The sequence below is a fragment of the Muscardinus avellanarius genome (assembly GCF_963383645.1).
Source record: "Muscardinus avellanarius genome assembly, chromosome: 9".
In the NCBI taxonomy this organism is placed as follows: domain Eukaryota; kingdom Metazoa; phylum Chordata; class Mammalia; order Rodentia; family Gliridae; genus Muscardinus; species Muscardinus avellanarius.
Window position 1 is genome coordinate 23,050,436 of NC_137795.1, and position 19,750 is coordinate 23,070,185.

General features: G+C 39.1%; 1 protein-coding gene across 1 annotated transcript in view; it reads left to right on the forward strand.

Annotated features, from left to right (window-relative positions):
- POU6F2 (POU class 6 homeobox 2) overlaps nt 1–19,750 on the forward strand; it is a gene marked incomplete at its 5' end in the record, with an annotated part of 485,527 nt that overhangs the window by 410,534 nt on the left and 55,243 nt on the right. The window contains one exon of the mRNA XM_080701414.1: nt 18,359–18,499. Coding sequence (XP_080557540.1) covers nt 18,359–18,499 — 141 coding nt within the window. The remainder of the gene's footprint in view (nt 1–18,358; nt 18,500–19,750) is intronic.

The following is a 19,750-nucleotide window of genomic DNA, read 5'->3' on the forward strand; positions in this document are numbered from 1 at the left end:
AGAAATAGAGAAGGAAGGTAGGGAGGGAGGAAGGGAGGGAAAGAAGAAGGGAGGAAGGGAGGAGAAATAGAGTGACAAACGAGTTGAAAACTGCTGAGTCAGCTGGAATCTGCAGCTCTCTTGTGATTCTTTACCAAGGTAAATTTGCCATGTGTATTGAGTATAAACTAAAATAACAAATATCAAAATAGCTCTGACTGGTTTTTGTTCTGTTTTGTTTTGGGGGGGTTGGGGGGTTGTTTATTTTGTTTTGTTTTGTTTTGTTTTGTTTTTGCGGGTCTGGAATGGAACCCAGGGGCATTTGACTTCTGAGCTACAACCCCTGCCCTGTTGTTTATTCTTTACTTTGAAACAGGGTCTCACTGAGTTGCGAAAGGCCTCAGTAAGTAGCTGAAGCTGTCTGAGAACCGCGATCCTCCCGTCTCCACCTTTCGAATGCTGGGATTACAAGTGTGAGCCACCACACCTGGCTTAAATATTAGAGTTTTTAGAGCAATATAAGGTCCATAGAAAATCTGAACAGAAGATACAGAGATTTCCCAGATATCCTTGCTCCCACACATGCACAGCCTCCCCTACCATCAGCACTCCCCACCAGGACGGAATATTTGGTAAAGTTAATGAATCTACATCCACACACCATTACCACCCTAGGTCCATCGTTCACACTAGGGTTCACTCTTGGTTCTCTCCACTCAGTGGCCCAAACGCAGGTATAAGGACATGTATCCACCATCAGAGCATCATGCAGAGTTTGCTGCCCCAGATATTCTCTGTGGTCTGTCCATTCCTCCTTCTCTCCAAACCCTTGCAGCCACTGTTCTTTTTACTATCTCTATAGTTTTGTCATTTCTGAAATATGATAGAATTGAAATTATACAGTATGCAGCCTTTTCAGATTGGCTTCTTTCACTTAGTGATGAGATACTACCATATACCTATTAGTGTAGCTAAGTAGCTGAGACTGGCTGCGCAATCCTCCTGTCTCAGCCTCCCAAATGTTGGGATTATAAGCCTGCATCACCATGCCCAACTCAAATTCTGGCAAGAGTGTGGACCAATGAGAACCGTCATTCATTGTTAATGGGAATATGAAATGGTTCAACCACTTTGGAAGACAATTTGGCAGTTTCTTCCAAAGCTAAACATGCTTTTATAAGACCCAGCAATTGCACTGCTTGGTGTTTACCCAAAGAAGTTGAAAACTTTCATCCACACAAAAACCTACACATGGGTGTTTATATCAGCTTTATGTATAATTGTCAAAGTTTGGTAGCAACCAAGATGTTCTTCAGTATGTGAGTGGGTGAATGAAATGTGGCACATTTGGAATATTCAAATGTATATTCAGATGGAAAATTCACCACTAAAAAAAAAAATAAGTTAACAATCCACTAAAAGGCATGGAGGAAATTAAATACATGTTACTACGTGAAAGAAGCTAATCAAAATGATTTTGAAACAAAAAATTGCTCTGGAACAACTCTTATAATGGTGAATTGAATTCCCTGGACTTAGTCTTCCAAAAAATAAAAAAATAAGAAGGGAGAAAGGTACTTACTTTGCTAACAAGTTCATCTTGTATTTATTGTGTTAAATTGATGGCCAGTACAAAAAGCCCATTTCATATCTGAAATCATTTCTACATGAAATAATCTATTTTATAAGGTATTACATGATCCCTATTTGAATATTAGATGAGAAAGTTCATGAGAGAGATGCATGAAAAATGTTTAGAAAATTATAAGATTGTTTCAAAAGTTTTCTAAGATGAAATGCAATTTCACTACATTTCCTGTGTTTATTTACCATAATTTTGTTGTTTCATTTGGGGCAAATTATGGACATCTCTCTACACTTCTACATCAGTTTATTAACTCCCCTCCCCTTTTTGGAAAAGATGTTTGTCACAAAAAAAATATATCTGTTGTGATCAGAGTATTACTACCAATGGCCGTAAGAAACATTTTAGCAATACATGACAAGCCATTGTGCCATAGCATGTTTTTACATCCATAAGTAAAAACTAAAGAAAAAGACAACAACACATGATTATATCATGCTTCGAATAAATTTATTTCTGGGAACAATAATTCTACTTTTAGTTTAATTTTGACATGCTTCAAAAAATTTTTGTCAATGACAAGTTATAAACTACAAAGTTGATTTATTTTAGAATAAGGTACTTCATTGTAAAGTTTAATTATAACTTACAATGACTATGTTTTATATCACAGAAACTTTTCTCAGAAAGTTGGATATAACCATGCCAATATCTTTGAGTAACTTTCTTGCGATTGTGAAGTAGATCAACTGCTCTATGGATGCAAATAAATTTATTCATCAATATTTCTAAGGTTTAAGAAAAAAGTTGAGTTGGGCATGGTGATGCACGCTTATAATCCCAACATTTGGGAGGCTGAGACAGGAGGATTGCGCAGCCAGTCTCAGCTACTTAGTGAGGCCCTTTGCAACTCAGTGAGACCCTGTTTCAAAATAAAGAATAATGCCGGGCGTTGTGGCACACACTTGTAATCCCCGTGCTTGGGAGGCTGAGACAGGAGGACCGCGCAGGTTCAAAGCCAGCCTCTGCTGGCTTAAGAGACCCTGTTTCCAAATAAAATATAAAATAGGTCTGGGAGTATAGCCCAGAGGTAGAAGGCCCCTAGGTTCCATCCCCAGTACAATCAATCAATCAATCAATCAATAAATAAATAAATAAATAATAAAATAGAGCTGGGGTTGTAGCTCAGAGGTAGAATGCCCCGAGTTCCATCCCCAGTACTGCAATAAATAAATTAATTAATTAATTAATTAAAGTTGGGGCTAGGGATGTAGCTCAGTGATAAAGTGCTTACCGGGCATATACTGGGTTCAATCCTCAGTACTGGTAAATATGCCAAAAAATATGTATATATATATATAATATATATATGCTATAAAATATATAAATACATATTTGTATGTAGTTATATATGTATACATATATATTTTATAGTTTCTCTGACATATACATGTCATATACATATGTAATATCATATAAATGTATAGTTTACATATCATAGTTATATGTCATATAAATGTTTAATTACATGTCATAGAAACTGTAAAATTTAAAACTAAATGTGAATCTTCTTTTAACACAAAAATATTTTTACTATAGTAATATGTATGTATATATATGAAAATAGATTTCTTTGTTTAATTTAGTAGGTAACATTGTTTTATTTCCAGTTTACAAACAAAAAAAGTCTTTGTAGCCATTTAGCAATTATCTCCTAAGGCATATATGAATAGAAAAAAGGAGACTTTCCAGCCAGAATTAAGGAAGTTGCCTACAAATTAAAACTTACAGCCTTAGAAATGAACCCATAGCCTACCTACACAGAACCCACGTCCAGTGTTTCCTGAGTGTCTTCTCTAACATGTGTGTATCCCATTCACACCTCTTCTCTGTGGGATATAGAAGGTGCCACGTCAGGTAGTGATGGGGACACCATCGGACACTATTAGGCTCACTGGATATTTCGTATTGCACTTAATAGAAATGCATAAATATTACCATGATGGTCACTTAGTGGGAATGTGTTTGTGCATTCCCAAAGCTCATGCATCTCCCTACTTTTTAAATCAATAAATTTTATCTCCACTAATTTGCAAGAACATTAAAGTACCAGAAGGAATGTTTTCCAGACCTAGCTAGTTTATGGAGCATCCATGTTTGGATGCTCAACTCCAAAAATAGTTGATAAAAACAGCAATTCACGTTACGAGTTTATTCCATTAGTGTACTTGTTAAATCTGCGTGTAGCAAAGTGATATATCACCCAGCGTTTCCCAGAATGCATAGCATAGGACACAGTTCTAAAGAGTCTTACTGTGATATCCCATGAAAAGGAGTTTTATGATCTAACAATATTGGGAAATAGAGTTAAGCCAGCTGAACAGGTTTCTTTACCAATAGACAGCTTCCAGGACTTTTAATATGCTGAGATGCGTTACAAATCAGCGGGAGGCATATGCATCATGTGATGTTTGTCAAACCTATTTCATTCCCAAACCTTTTATTAAAGAGCAAATCCTGGGACCAGAGTTCTACCAAACATACCTTGAGAATTACAGTAATTCTCAAGTGTTCTAACAAAATATCACTGCTTGTTAGGCCACACACCTACAAGATATAAATAATTTTTTCTAAAGAAATTATAAGCTTTCATTTTTTCTGACAAATTCTTAAAAATTCCATTTTCCCCTGTTCCTTGATGGCTTTCTTTTAAAAATGCATGCAACTATCTTAGTCAATTTATCCAAGTTCTTAAAACTAAAATGTTTTAAAAAAAAAAGTAAACATGTTTATTTAACTTGTTGAGGTTTTGTGTGATGGGGGGCATTGTTTTATTTTTGTTTTCTATTTCTGCATTTTAATTTAGTGATGTTCCCCCACAAAATCATTATATAATCACCTCCCAAAAGCAAAAGTATGTTTTATCTTTACTCTCTTCTTTTTTATACTGAGCCATTTTGCTTTATTTATTTTCTTCAGTTGAGAAGTATACAAGCATAAAGAATGATAAAAGGTGCTTTTATTTTTATTCATTTGTTTGTTTTGATATACTGAGAGATTGAAACCAGAGGCACTCTGCCACTAAGCTACATCCCCAGCCCTTTCTATTTTTTCTTTTGAGTCAGGGCCTCGCTAAGTTGCTCTGGCTAGCCTCCAACTAGCCATCCCCTTGCCTCAGCCTCCTGGGTAGCTGGGATTACAGTTGTGCTCCACCATAGCCAGCTGGTACATCTGTTTTTTAAAGCAATACACAAAACAAGAACTAAGCAGTGCACATGCTAATCTGAAAAACCAAATGAGTGAAGCTTACTACCATCCAGGCACATGAGTATGTTCCCCCCGATCTCAAATTATTCTGGAATTTCATACTAACTAAGCTGTACAAATCCCAACAGTTGTATCTCTGCCTGAGTTTCATAGTAATGAAACTCCTTTGTTTCCCTCCTGCAGGGGTATTTTTTAGTATATAGACAAAACTGACATTTGTCAGTCCTTAGTCCTTGCTAGTCTGAAAATTTTCACCTGGCTGACATGCAGTCATCATCTTTTAAAAATCAGGTAACTCATTTTTTATTATAAATTTAGGATTCTATTGCTCCTGCCCTAGAACACTGTGATGGCTTTGATCACATGTGGTGCAGCCCAAGGGTGCTCATGTACCTCCTGCTTCTGACCGTGGGCTGCTGGAAGCTAACACAGGAGTCAACTGCACAGCTGTGTTAGAAACTTACTAGGAGCCCTGACTCAGTAAATACTTATTTCCAGCCATATGGTTCCACTTGCTAAAGCAGATTAAGGATATTACATTTAGCTAATATATTTACTTCGAATTCTTATGAGAAGCTGAGCATGGAGGTGCACACTTGTAATCTCCGCGCTTGGGAGGCGGAGACAGGAGGATCGCGCAGGTTTGAAGCCAGATCCCGCTGGCTTAAGAGACCCTGTTTCCAAATAAAAATATAAAATAGGTCTGGGAGTGTATCCCAGAGGTAGACAGATTTTCAGGAACCCCAGTACCACCACCAAAAAAAAAAAAAGGAATTCTTATGAGAACTCAAAAAATTTATAGCACTGTTCCATTTTAATATTATCGTTTCTGTTTTGTGTGTGTGTGTGTGTGTGTGTGTGTGTGTGTGTGTGTGTGTGTGGTACTGGGAGTGGAACCCAGGGGCTTTTCTACCTCCAGGCTATACTCCCAGACCTATTTTTTAATATTTTATTTGGAAACAGGCTCTCACTAAGTTGCTGAGAGCCTAATAGCTGAGGCTGGCTTCAGACCTGTGCGATCCTCCTGTCTCAGCCTCCCAAGCGCTGGGATTACAAGCATGTGCCACCACGCCCGGCATCATTTCTATATTTTAGATCTTGAATGTCCTCCAAGGTCCATGTGTTTAGGCTTGCTCACCAGCTTGTGGAGCTATTGGGAGATGGTAGAACCTTTAGGAAGTGGAACCTTATGGGAAGTAAGTTTAGGTTCTGGGGGCATGCTCTTGAAAGCGGGTATTGGGACCCTGGCCCCTCCTCCTCTTTTTCTTTACTTCCCAGCCAACCATGAGGTGAACAACTTCCTCCACTATACACTCCCACCATGATGTACTGTGCTTCCATAGTCCCAAAGCAATAGGACCAAGAAACAATGAACTGAAACCTCTAAAACTGTGAACCAGAATAAGCTTTTTCTCCATATAAGTTGGTTCCTTTGCGTATTTTGATACAGTGATGGAAAACTAACACAACCATAGACTTTTACCATTTGAAGGAATCTTAAAAATGACATGTTTCAAGGGTTCTGAGATTTCTGTGTGAATCAACATCTCCTGCAACACTGTTAAAACCCATATTGCTGCTTGCAAGCCTCAGAGTTTCTGAGTCAGCTAGTCTGGGACCCTGGGGAGGCTGAGAAATTGTGTTTTTAGTAGTTCCCAGGCAATGCCACTATGGCTGGTCCGGGAACCACACCCTGAAAGCCACAGTGGTAGAAAGCCCCACTGCTGCCATTAGAGATCACACTTGAAAACCACTGACGTAGTTCAATCTCCTTTTCTTACCAACAAGGACGTGGAGGTTCAGGCAAGGCGAGGTGGAATCAGGAAGAGAGAGTAGGTGCCCTGACTTCTGGGTTTTCCTGCATCCCCAGCTACTTAATTCCTGCCTATAAATGTGGGCATTGCTCAGCATTGGCCAATATTGGCAAGAAACTTAAAATGCATTTCTCTTTCTTGATTGGGAAGATCGATTTCTTCAGTCGCTGACCACCTGCTCTCTTCTCCCTAAATGTGTAAAATTCTGACACAACCTTGCTTTTGCTCTTGGTGAGATTAAGCTTTATGTTTTTTAACCCATGTTCAGTTTTATTAATGGGAACTTCCCAAACGATCTATACAACAACTTTTTATATTTTCTTGGCTTACGGCTCCTACAGGTAGCGGTTCTTATTGTTAGCTTAATGGTTTTTGAACAACCTATAACCAATATATTTTGAGAGTACAGAAGGATTTTATTTACCTTTGAGCATTCTGGTCGTGTTTTTGCTTTCTCTTTCATATACTTATCTTTTGCAGAGTCGTATTTTCTCTAATAATTTGGACCATTTGTTTTTCCTAATGGCATAAAATTCTCTTTTGGGACTTGTGCTGCGGTCCAGCTGATATAGGTGTGACAGCTCCTCTTCTGATGTTCAGAGATGCCTCTTGAACCATCTACCAAAAGTACTGTACATTTTATGATGAAGGATCTCACATGGGTATTAATTCAGAATATATTAACAGAAATTTGCTATATAGCATTAACCAGAAATGATATTTTCTATGTATAAAAACCTGCTGTGTGGCACAACCAGAAATGGTATTTTCTTCTCTCTCTAGTCCAAGTGGTATATCTTATCCTTATTGTGAATTCAATAAAAATGTTTTTCTAAGAAGGTTTAGTGGCAGAAACTAAAAACAAATGGGTTGATTTCTACTGGTCCTTGGGGAAAAATAATGTTCAACCCAAATGTAATATTGTTTTGTGGGAAGATTCTTTAACTACTGTTTGGTGACTAGATTTTATGAGTCAATCAAGCCATTATGCATAATAAAATTTAGTAACAGCTTTTTCAAGGATCTTTATTTGCCCAGGGATTGATAAAAACCAAAATATTATGCATAACATTTGCTATGAGCTTTTTAATAAGCAATGTGATCGTAGAGATAGAAGCAAGAGGAAGCATATATGTTTATTCTTTATTTGTGAAAATTGAATTGATTGGACTTTAAAAAGGTTCTTGCCTTTCAGTAAAAATAAAATCTCTAGAAAATATACATGATCAAAAGGAAAATAGTTCCAAAGTAAATAAAAGACTTCCATCTCTCCTGGAAAGATTCTCAGAAATCTGAGCTTTTATTATAAAGTAGTATGGCACCATTAGTTAATTGATAAAGTGAAAATTTTAAAAAAAAATTACACCTTGGTCATAACACATAGACCTAGCCACGGATGGTGCTCCTTCATAATCCACTATTGTAATTTTTTGTAGCAGAGAACACTTTGTATTTTAAAAGATGATTGCTTTGTTTCTATTAGTCAAGGATTAATTGTTCATTTAAGGGCACACGGCAGTTTAAACATCCCTTCATATTCAGTAAGTGAAATCATCTCATGTCTTGATGATCAATTAGTGTTGCATTCCAGGATGCAAAATCGTTAAGATTATCCCCGTAATGATTCACAAGTACACAAATACTTATGTGTTTTCATGGCAACAACTCACAGGAGACTTGATCAGGTATGAAAACATGCCTACCATCCACACATGTGGTTCCTAATTTATGCTTCCCACCTTCTTTCCCTGTCTTCAAAACTCAGAAGTTCCCTAGCCCGTCTCCTGCCCTAACCGTGCTGGACACGCAGGAGCTTTCTGATGGCCCCATAATCCTGTGCTTGTTCTTTCTTCTGCTCTAATTGTCTGTCTTCTCTCATCTGCAATTTATGCAGGACTAAACTTCTATTAATTCTTCGGTGAACTTTCGTGACTCCCCTGCCACTTCCTCTGTTAAGTCAGCCAGACTCCATTATTTCTAAGGTTCACTGAGCTTACCTCTACTCTGGCCTGTACCTACTGGCTTTTAATTATCAGCTTGCATATTTGCATCCCCTGTCATGGAAGCACTTTGAGGAGAAACCACAGAACAGTACCTGACATATAGTTGATGCTCAGTGTTTACTGAATGAGTGGATGGTAAAACAAACTGGACTTTTCTGTACAAATTTACCCCAAGCTGAGCCCCCTCTTTTAACAAAGGAAAATATCCTTCTGTCATTGGTCAGGGTGAAGATAGGTCAGGCTAGAGGCAAAGAGCTCCTCTGTCATTGCTCCCTGGGCCTCCTGTTCCCCTTTGCCTCCAATCTGACCCACCTCCACCCAGACCAACTCAGCCTTTGGAAAGTCATTTTTCCAAAATTTAGATCTGCTCACTCTCCTCTACTCATGCCCTCAGGAAAAAAGAGAAACTCATGAACTGAGACACTAAGTCCTCTCTCCATAAGAACACACCTTACCTCCTCATCTGCTGCTTTCCCCCTTCAACTTCATGTTCCCCCAAATGTCACCAGAGCCACACTAGCGCCTCCACACACCCAGCCTCCTGTTCCTCACCTGCACATCTTCAACTACATTGTTCCCGGCAGTTGAGAAGCCTTTTCTCTCTTCTTCTCACCTTCCAGTCATTAAACTCCTAGCCATTCTTTAAGACTCAATTCTGAGAAATCCATCCCAGGAAATCTCCCAAATTCTCCCAGGTCTGGAGAAGGTTCCAGATAGATAGATAGATAGATAGATAGATAGATAGATAGATAGCAGTGGCCAGGAGGGTGAGAGGACTAGAAGTTCTAGGAGGCAAGATGCTCTTGTCCTGTTCACCTCTGTATTCTTGAGACCTGGCGTAGAACCTGCATCATGGCTACCAGGGAACAGCTGATGGTCAAAATTGCCCTGAGCATCCTAGGACAGGACCAGCGCTGGCCTTCCTCTGCATCCCTCCGCCTTTCTTGTTTTTTGTCTGTCTCTGTAGCACCTAGTTTCCTTTGTGGAAACTCAACAAGTGATGAGAAGTAACAAATAAATTAGGCATGAGTGAGTGCCTAAGGAGTGGACTGCACCTTCCTGTAAGCTAAAACTAGAATAATACTAGCTGTTGTACCATGGTAACAATTTATTTCTAAAAAGAAAAAAAAAAAGAATTGCCTTCTTTTTTCTTTCATTACATGAGTGTTCCCAATCACTTGCTAAACTGGATGATAGAATAAAAAAAACAGACAGAGTAATTTTTGAAATAACAAATTCACCTAACTAATGTGCCATGAAAATAGGCAATTGGTAAGAGTAGCACTATTGTGTATAAGTAAGAAAATAGCATAAAATGCCATAAAAAGATGGATTTTTCAGGTTATTAAATGGAGGGCTAGACAGAAAAGGAAATGAGATGTGTAGGCTTGTAGTAACACAGTATTTGTCTACATATAACTCGGGTAAAATCTGATTTAGACCTGGTGTGTTTCCATAATGCTGACCTCTCTACTTCAAAATCAAATAAATGGATTGGGTTAAGTTGAAAGCTAGTTTGTTTCCTCAACTCTGGGCCTGACTGTTTTAGCAGTAAATTTAAAAATATAAAAGAAATGCATCTCTTTGGAGAGTTTTCTAATGGCTTGCCACCAAATCACAGTGCATCTGCCGGATTTATTTCCTTTCCCTCCATCTTCTGTCCCTGAGCTCTCTTGCTCTCTCAGTGCAAATCTCAAGTATACTGAGTAACTTGGACCTAGGCCCCCACAGCATCTCTCTCTCCCCTCCCCCCTCCCCCTCCCCTCCCCCCTCCCCTCTCCCTCTCCCTCTCCCTCCCCCCCCTCTCTCTCCCATAATACTCTACAGAGTGTCCACCTGTGCTTACCAACAGTCCTCTAGGTCCACCTGCATTGATGTCCAGACTTTGTAAAGCCATCTGAGTGGCTTCACTTTTTAATTCTGCATTCAGTGACCTCCAGCTATAAACCATCTAAATGCTCAAGTGGACCGATACCCCCTAAAGTCCCACCACAGTGAGGCTGTACAGGAGAGAGAGTGCCAACTTTCTAATTGATGTCACATCGCCACCTGGCTCCCAAGCAGCACTGCTTATGCCTAGGGGCACAAAATACATCGTAATCTGAGGAAAGCAGCGCTTCTACTTCTACCCATGCCACTGTGTACCTGGAGCATTGTTCTAGTCCATAAGGCAGGACTGGGGGGTGTAGGCTTCATATCCTAACTCCATCTCCACCTCTGCACCCCCATAATAAAATAACCAATGTCCACATTCTCTGCCACCACCCACCTCCTACAACAACCAACACAAGGCCTGAAGGCCTCTTGTTTTTCTTACCCACTACTCTCCGTTAGTCAGTCTCTCTCTCTCTCTCTCTCTCTCTCTCTCTCTCTCTCTCTCTCTCTCTCTCCCTCCCCATCTGGTACTGTGGACTTAACCCAGGAGCATTCTAACACTGAGCTACACCCCAGTCATATTTTATTTTTTATTTTTGAAACACGGTTTCAATAAGTCACAGAGAGTCTCACTAAATTGCCAAGGCTGGCCCCAAATATCCTCCTGTCTCAGCCTTTCAAGCACTGGGATTACAACTGTGCGCCACCACACCTAGCTCATTGCAGACTATTTTCAAGCAAATCCTGGACATCATTTCTAATTCGCACTGCTGTTTTACCATGAATCTCTACAATGCTATTTGGATAAAGTAGAAGAAAGTGTCTCTAAAGATTTGATCAAGAATAATGAGATATGTGAATGGGAAGGAGAGTTTCAGAAGTATCCAATATGTGTCTACTGACATTTCCTTGACTCTTTGAAAGAAGGGTGGGAAGAAGTAGAAGTCTTTGATTTAATTAAAAGAGTCCCAAGGATCCAAAAGACATTTTTTTCAAACATATGGGTACAGGGAAAGTCAAGGTCTTAATGTATGTAAATGAACTCAAAATGCTGCAGCTGTCTTCCTGTTTGCAGTCACTGTTAGTCATTTTGTACCTTAAATGGAGAGTAAATTGCAATAAATGAATTTCTAAATATCCTCATTTAAAAACAAATGGCACCACAGTTTCAGAGTTCCAAATTGAAAAGTTAGTAAGCAAAAAAAAAAAAAGCTATTCCAAAATCTATACTCCATAAAACCCACATAGCTCATGAGTAAAATGATAGAATGATAGATCATGGGCGATTAGGCTCCAAAGAAACATTGTGAGTCCGCTGCATTCCTAAAGCCCTCTCTGAATAACAGTTTAAACACAGGAATATAATATCATAGCTAAATTGTCTAATCAAGCTGCCATATTTTTGTAAATGAGAATTATAATAATAGAATAATATAATCAACATATTTTCATGAAAAACATTATGACTAATAATGTTCAGATTCCAGAAAGCTAGATTATTTGCCAAGATCTTTCAGAGAAAGAGAATAAGGAGAAGTCTTGTTTTAAAAAAATCACTCCTCCATCAGGTGATGATGTATGTCATCTATGGTGACATCTGTATGTTGTCATACATGTGATGTCATCAAAGAGTGCTCCTTGGGGAGACTATTAAAAGTTGTTTTTTTTTCTCATCACAGGGTGTCCACAGATAGTAAAGAGATACACAGAGCATAAGATTTTGAAATATATCTTTATTCTCATTATGAGATGAGTACCTGTTATCTATATGATATGTAAGAAAATAATAAATCACTATAAATCCTAAGATAATTTCTTTTGCAAATCTTTTTGTAATGCCTTTACTGTGAAATCAGTATTGTGAGATAAAATATTTCACAATATTTTGACATGAAACAAATAAAATCCCAAAATGAATGTCCTTATGTGAACTTATTTTTTATTATTTTTTAAATTTTTTTATTGGTGCATTATATTCATACAACTTATTGGGGTAAAAAACTTGTGTGTACAAACATGCACTCATCGCTGATTTAACCCCTACCCAATTCCCACCCCATTCCATCCCCTTCCCTCCCTCCCTTGCTTGGCTTAGAAAAAAACTCAGTTACATCATTTTCAGGGAAATGGATGGAACTGGAGCACATTATGCTAAGTGAGATTAGTCAGTCCCCAAAAATAAGAAATCAGATGCTTTCCTTAATATGTGAGAGTTAGGGAGAAATGGGTCATAGGAGGAACTCTTGAAAGAGGAAATCCTATATAGGAGCAAACAAGACAACCTAAAGGAGGAGAAAGGAGGGGAAAAGAGGAAAATCTCTAAAGCACACAATGTACTTAAACATATCGAAGTCAATCACTAAGTGAACTTATTAAAGTGAGGGTATATACTACAAAGAAGGTAATGTTTCTCTCACTGGTCTATCATCCACTATTCCTGGCCTCAGAATAAGAACACTGCTTTCTCTAAAAATGAGCAAGTCCTATCAAAAATGAAAGACCCAAGACAAGCAGGTGAAGCTGTGTAATAAATACTGTTTGGGGATACCCTCCAGTCTAAACTGCTTTTAAACAGCCTATTTGTCATTTAAATCATGAAACTCACCTCATCTAATCGCAGTATTAGGTGGTTAATAGCTTCTTTCAAGCCAACCTCTTTTTAAAAAGTAACATAAAACTGCTGTAAAAATAGCGAATAACTCTTCTTGTTCACACTATTCCATGGTAAGAAGATATTTATGGAGGCAAATTCTAATTCTGATAAATTTATTAGTTCAAAATCCTCATGCATAATATGAACTATGAGAACATTAGCTTACATTTGTTAAAGAACATGATAAATGCCAGGTACTGTTTTAAAATGTTTCTGTTATCTCATTTAATTCTCATAACAACCCCGAGTATGGTATTGTTTTTATACCCACTTTACCTGTGAGAAAATGAGGCATAATTTGCTTATAGTCACATACCAAGGCAGTGTTTTGTTGTTGTTTTGTTTTGTTTTTTGTGATACTGGGGATGAAACCCAGGGGCTTTCTACCTCCAGGCTACACTCCCAGACATATATATTTGTGTGTGTGTGTGTGTGTATGTGTGTGTATGTGTGTGTATACACACACACATATACATATATATACATATACATATATATACATATATACACATATATACACACATATATACATATATATACATAGATATACATAGATATATACATATATATATGTATATATGTATATATATATACTTTTTGGGTCTGGGATGGAACCCAGGGGCATTTGACCTCTGAGCTACACCCCCCCACCCTATTTTTTATTCTTTATTTTGAAACTGGGCCTCACTTACATAGCTGAGGCTGCCCTCGAACTGCAATCCTCCTGTCTCTGCCTCCCAAATGCTGAGATTACAAGCGTGCACCACCACGCCAGGCTTATTCTATATTTTATTTGGAAACAGGATCTCACTAAGATGCTGAGAGCCTCACTAAGTAGCTGAGGCTGGCTTTGAACTTGCATGCTCCTCCTGTCTCAGCCTCCCAAGTACTGGGATTATAAGCATGTGCCACCACGCCCGGCTTCCAAGGCAGTGTTTTATTCTGAGCTGCATTAATGATGGGCAGGAGAAAAGTAAGGAACTGTCCATCATGGAACTGTACCTCATTGTTATAAAATGATTTTTTAAAGTATTTTATTTTATTCTGTAAAACTTTAGGGGAGAGAAAAATATCAAGAAGTCAGTGTTTTTATGAGTGAGTTTCTAGGGTAGCTGTGGATCCAGAATTATCCCTTAATATATTCAGGCCCAGAATCCATTTGGCTATGACATAAGAGCTCTCACCTTTAACAAATCCTTACTTTGAGGGCTTCCACATTTATAAACCAGTATGCACCAGGGAATTCAGCATGCCTTTGGAGATGATGTATTCAAGACATGACCACACAACACAGTCAGACTTCCTTTGGGCCATCCTTTGCTGGAGAGGTACATTGGCAAAGAAAGGTCTGAAGACAAAAATTTGACAGCAGCCTCAAAGTCTCCAGTTGGCCCTGGAACTTGAATGTGCTTCTTACGTGCATTTATTGAGCCTGGGCTTGCCACTGCCCAAATCTACCCTGAGTCTCCAATCAAGAATAAGTCCTGATGGGAACACTGCTGACAGGACGTGACCTGCAGTGATGAGGAAAACACTTGTGGTTTCCTGGCCACCCCCTCTCCCTGCCACTTATCTTAATGAAGCTACGGCCATCAAGACCACTCACGGTCCACCATGCTACGGCCTGACCTGTACCCCCTGTGCGTGCCCCCCAGAGCACTCGGAGTTCTGGCTCTACAGTCATGGGCCATTGAGGCTTCGCCCCAGAATCCGACAGACACCGTTCACAAAGACCCTCTCAGAAGTCGGGCAGGAAGTAAGAGAGTCATCTGAGTTGGATTTGCTCCATTGAAAGGGAAAGGTAGCAAAAAGGAGAACAAATTAGATTTCAATCTAGAGCCGGGTATAAAGGAAATAAACAGTTAGAAATAAATGAAATCTGTATATTTGTGATTGTCAAAGCAACCTTCCAAGTAGTTGAAGTGTACTTATTTCTAGCCCACTAATACAAAGCTTTGGAGCACCTCTACTTAACCCCCGCCCCCTTTTTGGGTACTGGGGATTGAACCTAGGAGCATTCTACCTCCAAGCTATACCCCCAACCCTTTTCTATTTTATTTTGAAAAATAATCTGACAAAGTTGGTAAGGGATTTGCTAAATTGCTGAGTCTGGCCTCAAGCCTGAAATCCTCCAGTCTCATCCTACCAAGTATTGGGATTTCAGGCATGTACCACCACACCCAGCCCAGAAACCCATTTTAAATAAATATTTTGCTTTATTTTTATAATTATTATTTAACCTTTCTGCAACATCCAAATCTGCAGTAAATACATAGGGCAACAGCTGAACCACACACTAGTGTTTGAATCATTGGGAATTCTCAATCTCCACTATTGTGTTATATCCAGAAAGTGATTCTACAGTTTTCTACATACATTTTTACTGGTCTATATATTAGGAAAGTGACAATTATTAAAACTATTTTCTCTTCATTAAATAGGAGTAATTATTTGTCTTCTTCAGAGAGCATTCTATATATACAGATTTAAATTTCCCCCCCATATTTAAGGATTAAGAAGCTTTTTCGTGTGTGTGTGTGTGTGTGTGTGTGTGTGTGTGTGTGTGTGTGTGGTACTGGGGTTCCTGGGAGCCCTTCTACCGCCGGGCTACACTCCCAGACCTATCTTACATTCTTATTTGGAAACAGGGTCTCTTAAGCCTCAGCGATCCTCCTGTCTCCAACTTCCAAGTGCAGGGATTATGAGCGTGTGCCACCACGCCTGGCCTAAGAAGCTTATTTTGAGATCTCCCTGAATTTCAAGAATTTTATTATGATTTCAACTTGCATTGCATAAAAATATAAGCAAAGCAGTTGAAAGATGACCTGGGAATCATGTGCAGGTACACGTGTCTATGCTGGCGGTTAGAGAAGGATATTCCCTAAACAGTCTCCTCACTAGAGGGCTGAAAGGAAGAACACAACATGAACTTTTCTCCATTTAGGTAGTCGAGCTAAAAATAGGGAGCGTTTTCTCTAGGCATATACCATTACTCACCTCACTTAGACCAACATAGTCAGGAAATCAAGAACAAGGCAAACCTGAATTTTAAATCTAATGATGATAATCTGGAATAAGACAGGGTTTCTCTTTAGGCCAAAGAATAAGAGTTTTTTTCTCTCCATAAAAAAAATCATCATTGATTTTTGGGAGCAAAATAAAGGCAAAAGACAAATAGTCATGAACTTAAAATAAATGTTCATTTCTAAAACACTGTATTGGGTCAACAGAATTACTATAACACTAGTTATGTGAGATTTGGTTATAATTAAGTAAAGAAACCATTAAGGTAAGGTTATCACCTTAATGAAAAATAATTCTTAAAATTCTACCCTTTTTCATTTTCTCTGATAATTGGTATTTCCTTCCCCATCAGATGATATGAACTCTAGGCAAATTTCCAAAAGAATTAAGTTATGAAATGTGTTTTGAGGGAAGGAAAGAAAGTTGAAGGGAAGAAAAGAGAGAGAGAAAAGAAAGATAGAGAAAATAATGAAGAAAGTAAAGAAAAAAAGCTAAAAAGAAGCATTTTTAGAAGAACAACCAGGACTTGAATTAAATATGGCATTAATTTTTTTTCCCACCAAGTCTTAGTCTTGGCAGGTTTCTGCTAAAATGCAGGAATTTCATGGATGTGGGAACTGGAGATGGAAAGTGCATTATTATACACAACAATTGTTGTACTTGAGAGAAACCATATAGGGAAAAAATAACACCCTAGAATAAATACAAATGAAATTCATGTATCAAAACCAATACTGTGAAAATAGTTTAAATGTTTCTTGAATTTATATCTAGTCATTAACCTAAATGCAGATTTTAGTTCAAGCCACATTTCTGCCTCATGGTCAGAAGGCCTGAAAACCTGTGGCGTGGAAAATTGGCAGGATAAAGAATATTGAATTGGTCTCCATGGAAAAACAGATTTTGGCAGCCATAACCTACTCCCCAAGCTGGTCTCCCTCCTCCCTCTCTTTCTTCCTCCCTGTTTTGCTCTTGTCCTAGGAAAGAGCCCAAAGGAAGGCTATGTATTAGCTAAAACAGCAAGGAGATATCAAACTGAACATTTGCCAAAGGATCTTTCTCATTGATCTTGGATTCCGTGGTCAGAGTGAGACCCTCAAAATGCCCCAGCCCTAAACTCACCCTCTAAAAACACAAATTTCATTTTTATTTATTTATTTATTTATTTTGGTATTAGGAATTGAACCCAGAGGCATTCTATCTCTGAGCTACACCTTCAGCCCTTTTTACTTTTTATTTTAAAATAGAGTCTCACTAAGTTACAGTGCGCCGGCCTTGAAGCTGACCTTGAATCTGTGATTCTCCTGTTTCAGCCTCCCAAATACTAGGATCACAGGCATATGCCACTATGCTTGGCACAGATTTCTGTTCCTACTGACTTTTGTTTCCTTCTTCCCCTGAAGAAGGAAGTAGGCTGAGATACTCCTCACCCAATGGCCCTAAGAAAAATAAAATAAAATAATAAATTTTAAAAAGAAACATTGTGCCCGGCGTGGTGGCACACGTTTGTAATCCCTACGCTTGGGAGGTGGAGACAGGAGGATCACACAGGTTTGAATCCAGCCTTGCAGGCTTAAGAGACCCTGTTTCCAAATAAAAATATTAAAAAAAAAACAGGTGACTGGGAGTGTAACCCAGAGGTAGAAGGGTTTCCAGGAACCCCAGTACCACAAAAAAAAAAAAAAATGCAATTTACAAGTGTAAATGACAAATTCATTCACAAAAATCCTTGCTTCCCCACTCCATCCTGTTTTATTCTCATAATTATATCACAGAAAGCAAACATTTACTCAATTTTGTTTAATCTAAAGGACAAATTCAAGGGACTCCTGTGAAGTCATTTCTTTGCCTGGGAAGATCCTAACAGCCTACCTCACTCCTGGAGTTCAGACTCATTCTTGTCCTGCCCTATCTCTCAGCCCACGCTCCACTAAGTAGCCCAGTGTTGGTGGAGAAGGTTTTCCTTCCAGCCTCCTGTTCATCCTCCCCCCAAGCCCAGAGCTTCAGAGGGACTCTTCACCAGGCCTGTCCAGGGGGCTCCAGGTCCTTTGCATGAGCAAATTGGGGCAAGAACTGCTTCCCCCGAGTGAATGTCGTGTCCGCGTGTGGTGCCTGTGCCTCTCGGTGGTTTTCACCCTAATCTTTTCTTTCTTTGCAGCTGGTTAATAATCCTCTAGCAAGTCAGGCCGCCGCGGCTGCAGCAGCCATGGGCTCCATAGCAAGCTCACAGGCCTTTGGCAATGCCCTCTCCAGTCTTCAGGGGGTCACGGGTCAACTAGTTACTAATGCACAAGGACAGGTGAGTGGGAGATGGGAACAAGAGTGAATTTTTTATGGCAGATTGAACTTGGAAAGGAAATGAATTGCTTTTGCATGACAGTGATATGTAACCGCATCTATTTGAGGCAAATAAATAATGTTTACTAGCAGTGTCAAGAATAGAAGAGTTGGGAAGTGTTTCTATATTTTAGAAGCAAGACTCTTCCTTCCTTCCCCTGAAATGTCAAAGTTTTATTTGTTTTTATTTGTATGCAGTGACTCATGTTATGACCTTAGTTGAAGTAGTTACCTGTCATTATGAGGTGAGAGGGTGGCATTCTTTGAAATAAACAAAAGTTAAATTTGGAATCAAATTTCAGTTTTACCTTTTCACTCTTTACTTAAAATCTTTGAATATGATAAGGAAGCTTGTAAATTCCCTTCCCTAATTGCTATAAGGTTTCTAAACTAGCTGCAATAAAACCAACTTCTGCGAGTATGGGAAGGTGATGAGGATGTCCCATAAAAGCAGCAAAGGGAAGGGTGAGTTAGATGCTGATTGCAAATAAGCACGATAGGACGGGGTCCCCTGCTGATTATCATGGAAGCTAGGCAGTCTCTTGCAATGTCTGTAGATTCTCTTTAGTCTGTCAGTGCCCGTAAACCTTCCTCAAGGCATAAGAGAGCATCCATTACTCTACACTGATAAAGTGCCCACATTGTATTCACCAAGACGGCATGCCAACAGAGCTTCAGGTAACCCAAAACACTAAAAGCTGCAAGAAAAGCAAACAAGAGTTGAAGCTGATAATGTCAGGGGTACCCTCCAACTGAAGACCTGAACCAGCAACCAGCCTTGGTGGGTAGAGCATTTGCTTCTCCTGCATAGCTTTTTGTGCTCAGGAAAAGCTGGGAGACAGAGCTTGCATTCTTGCAAAGATTTTCCCTCCCAGAATTATTTATTTACTCTGCATTGTGTTTACATACTCTCTGCTTGGCCTGTTCCGCAGAGAGCAGGAATCGCAATGTCTTAAATCCTTTTTTTGCATTTTACATAAAGAGTAAACAAAGATGCATTATAAGCTAAACCATCTCCATCTCCATCCCAGGGAAAGAAAAGGCTGACCTTGTTATATTTCCTGGGCGGGTGTAGGATTGTCCCGTCAGAACCCCGAGGGCTGAACGATGGAGCTTGTCAAAGAGAGGCCCCATGTAATGAATCATCTTATCACAGGTGCACACCACACATATTAAAGGAGGGTTGTATGAACAGTGTGCCCTCTACAGTAAC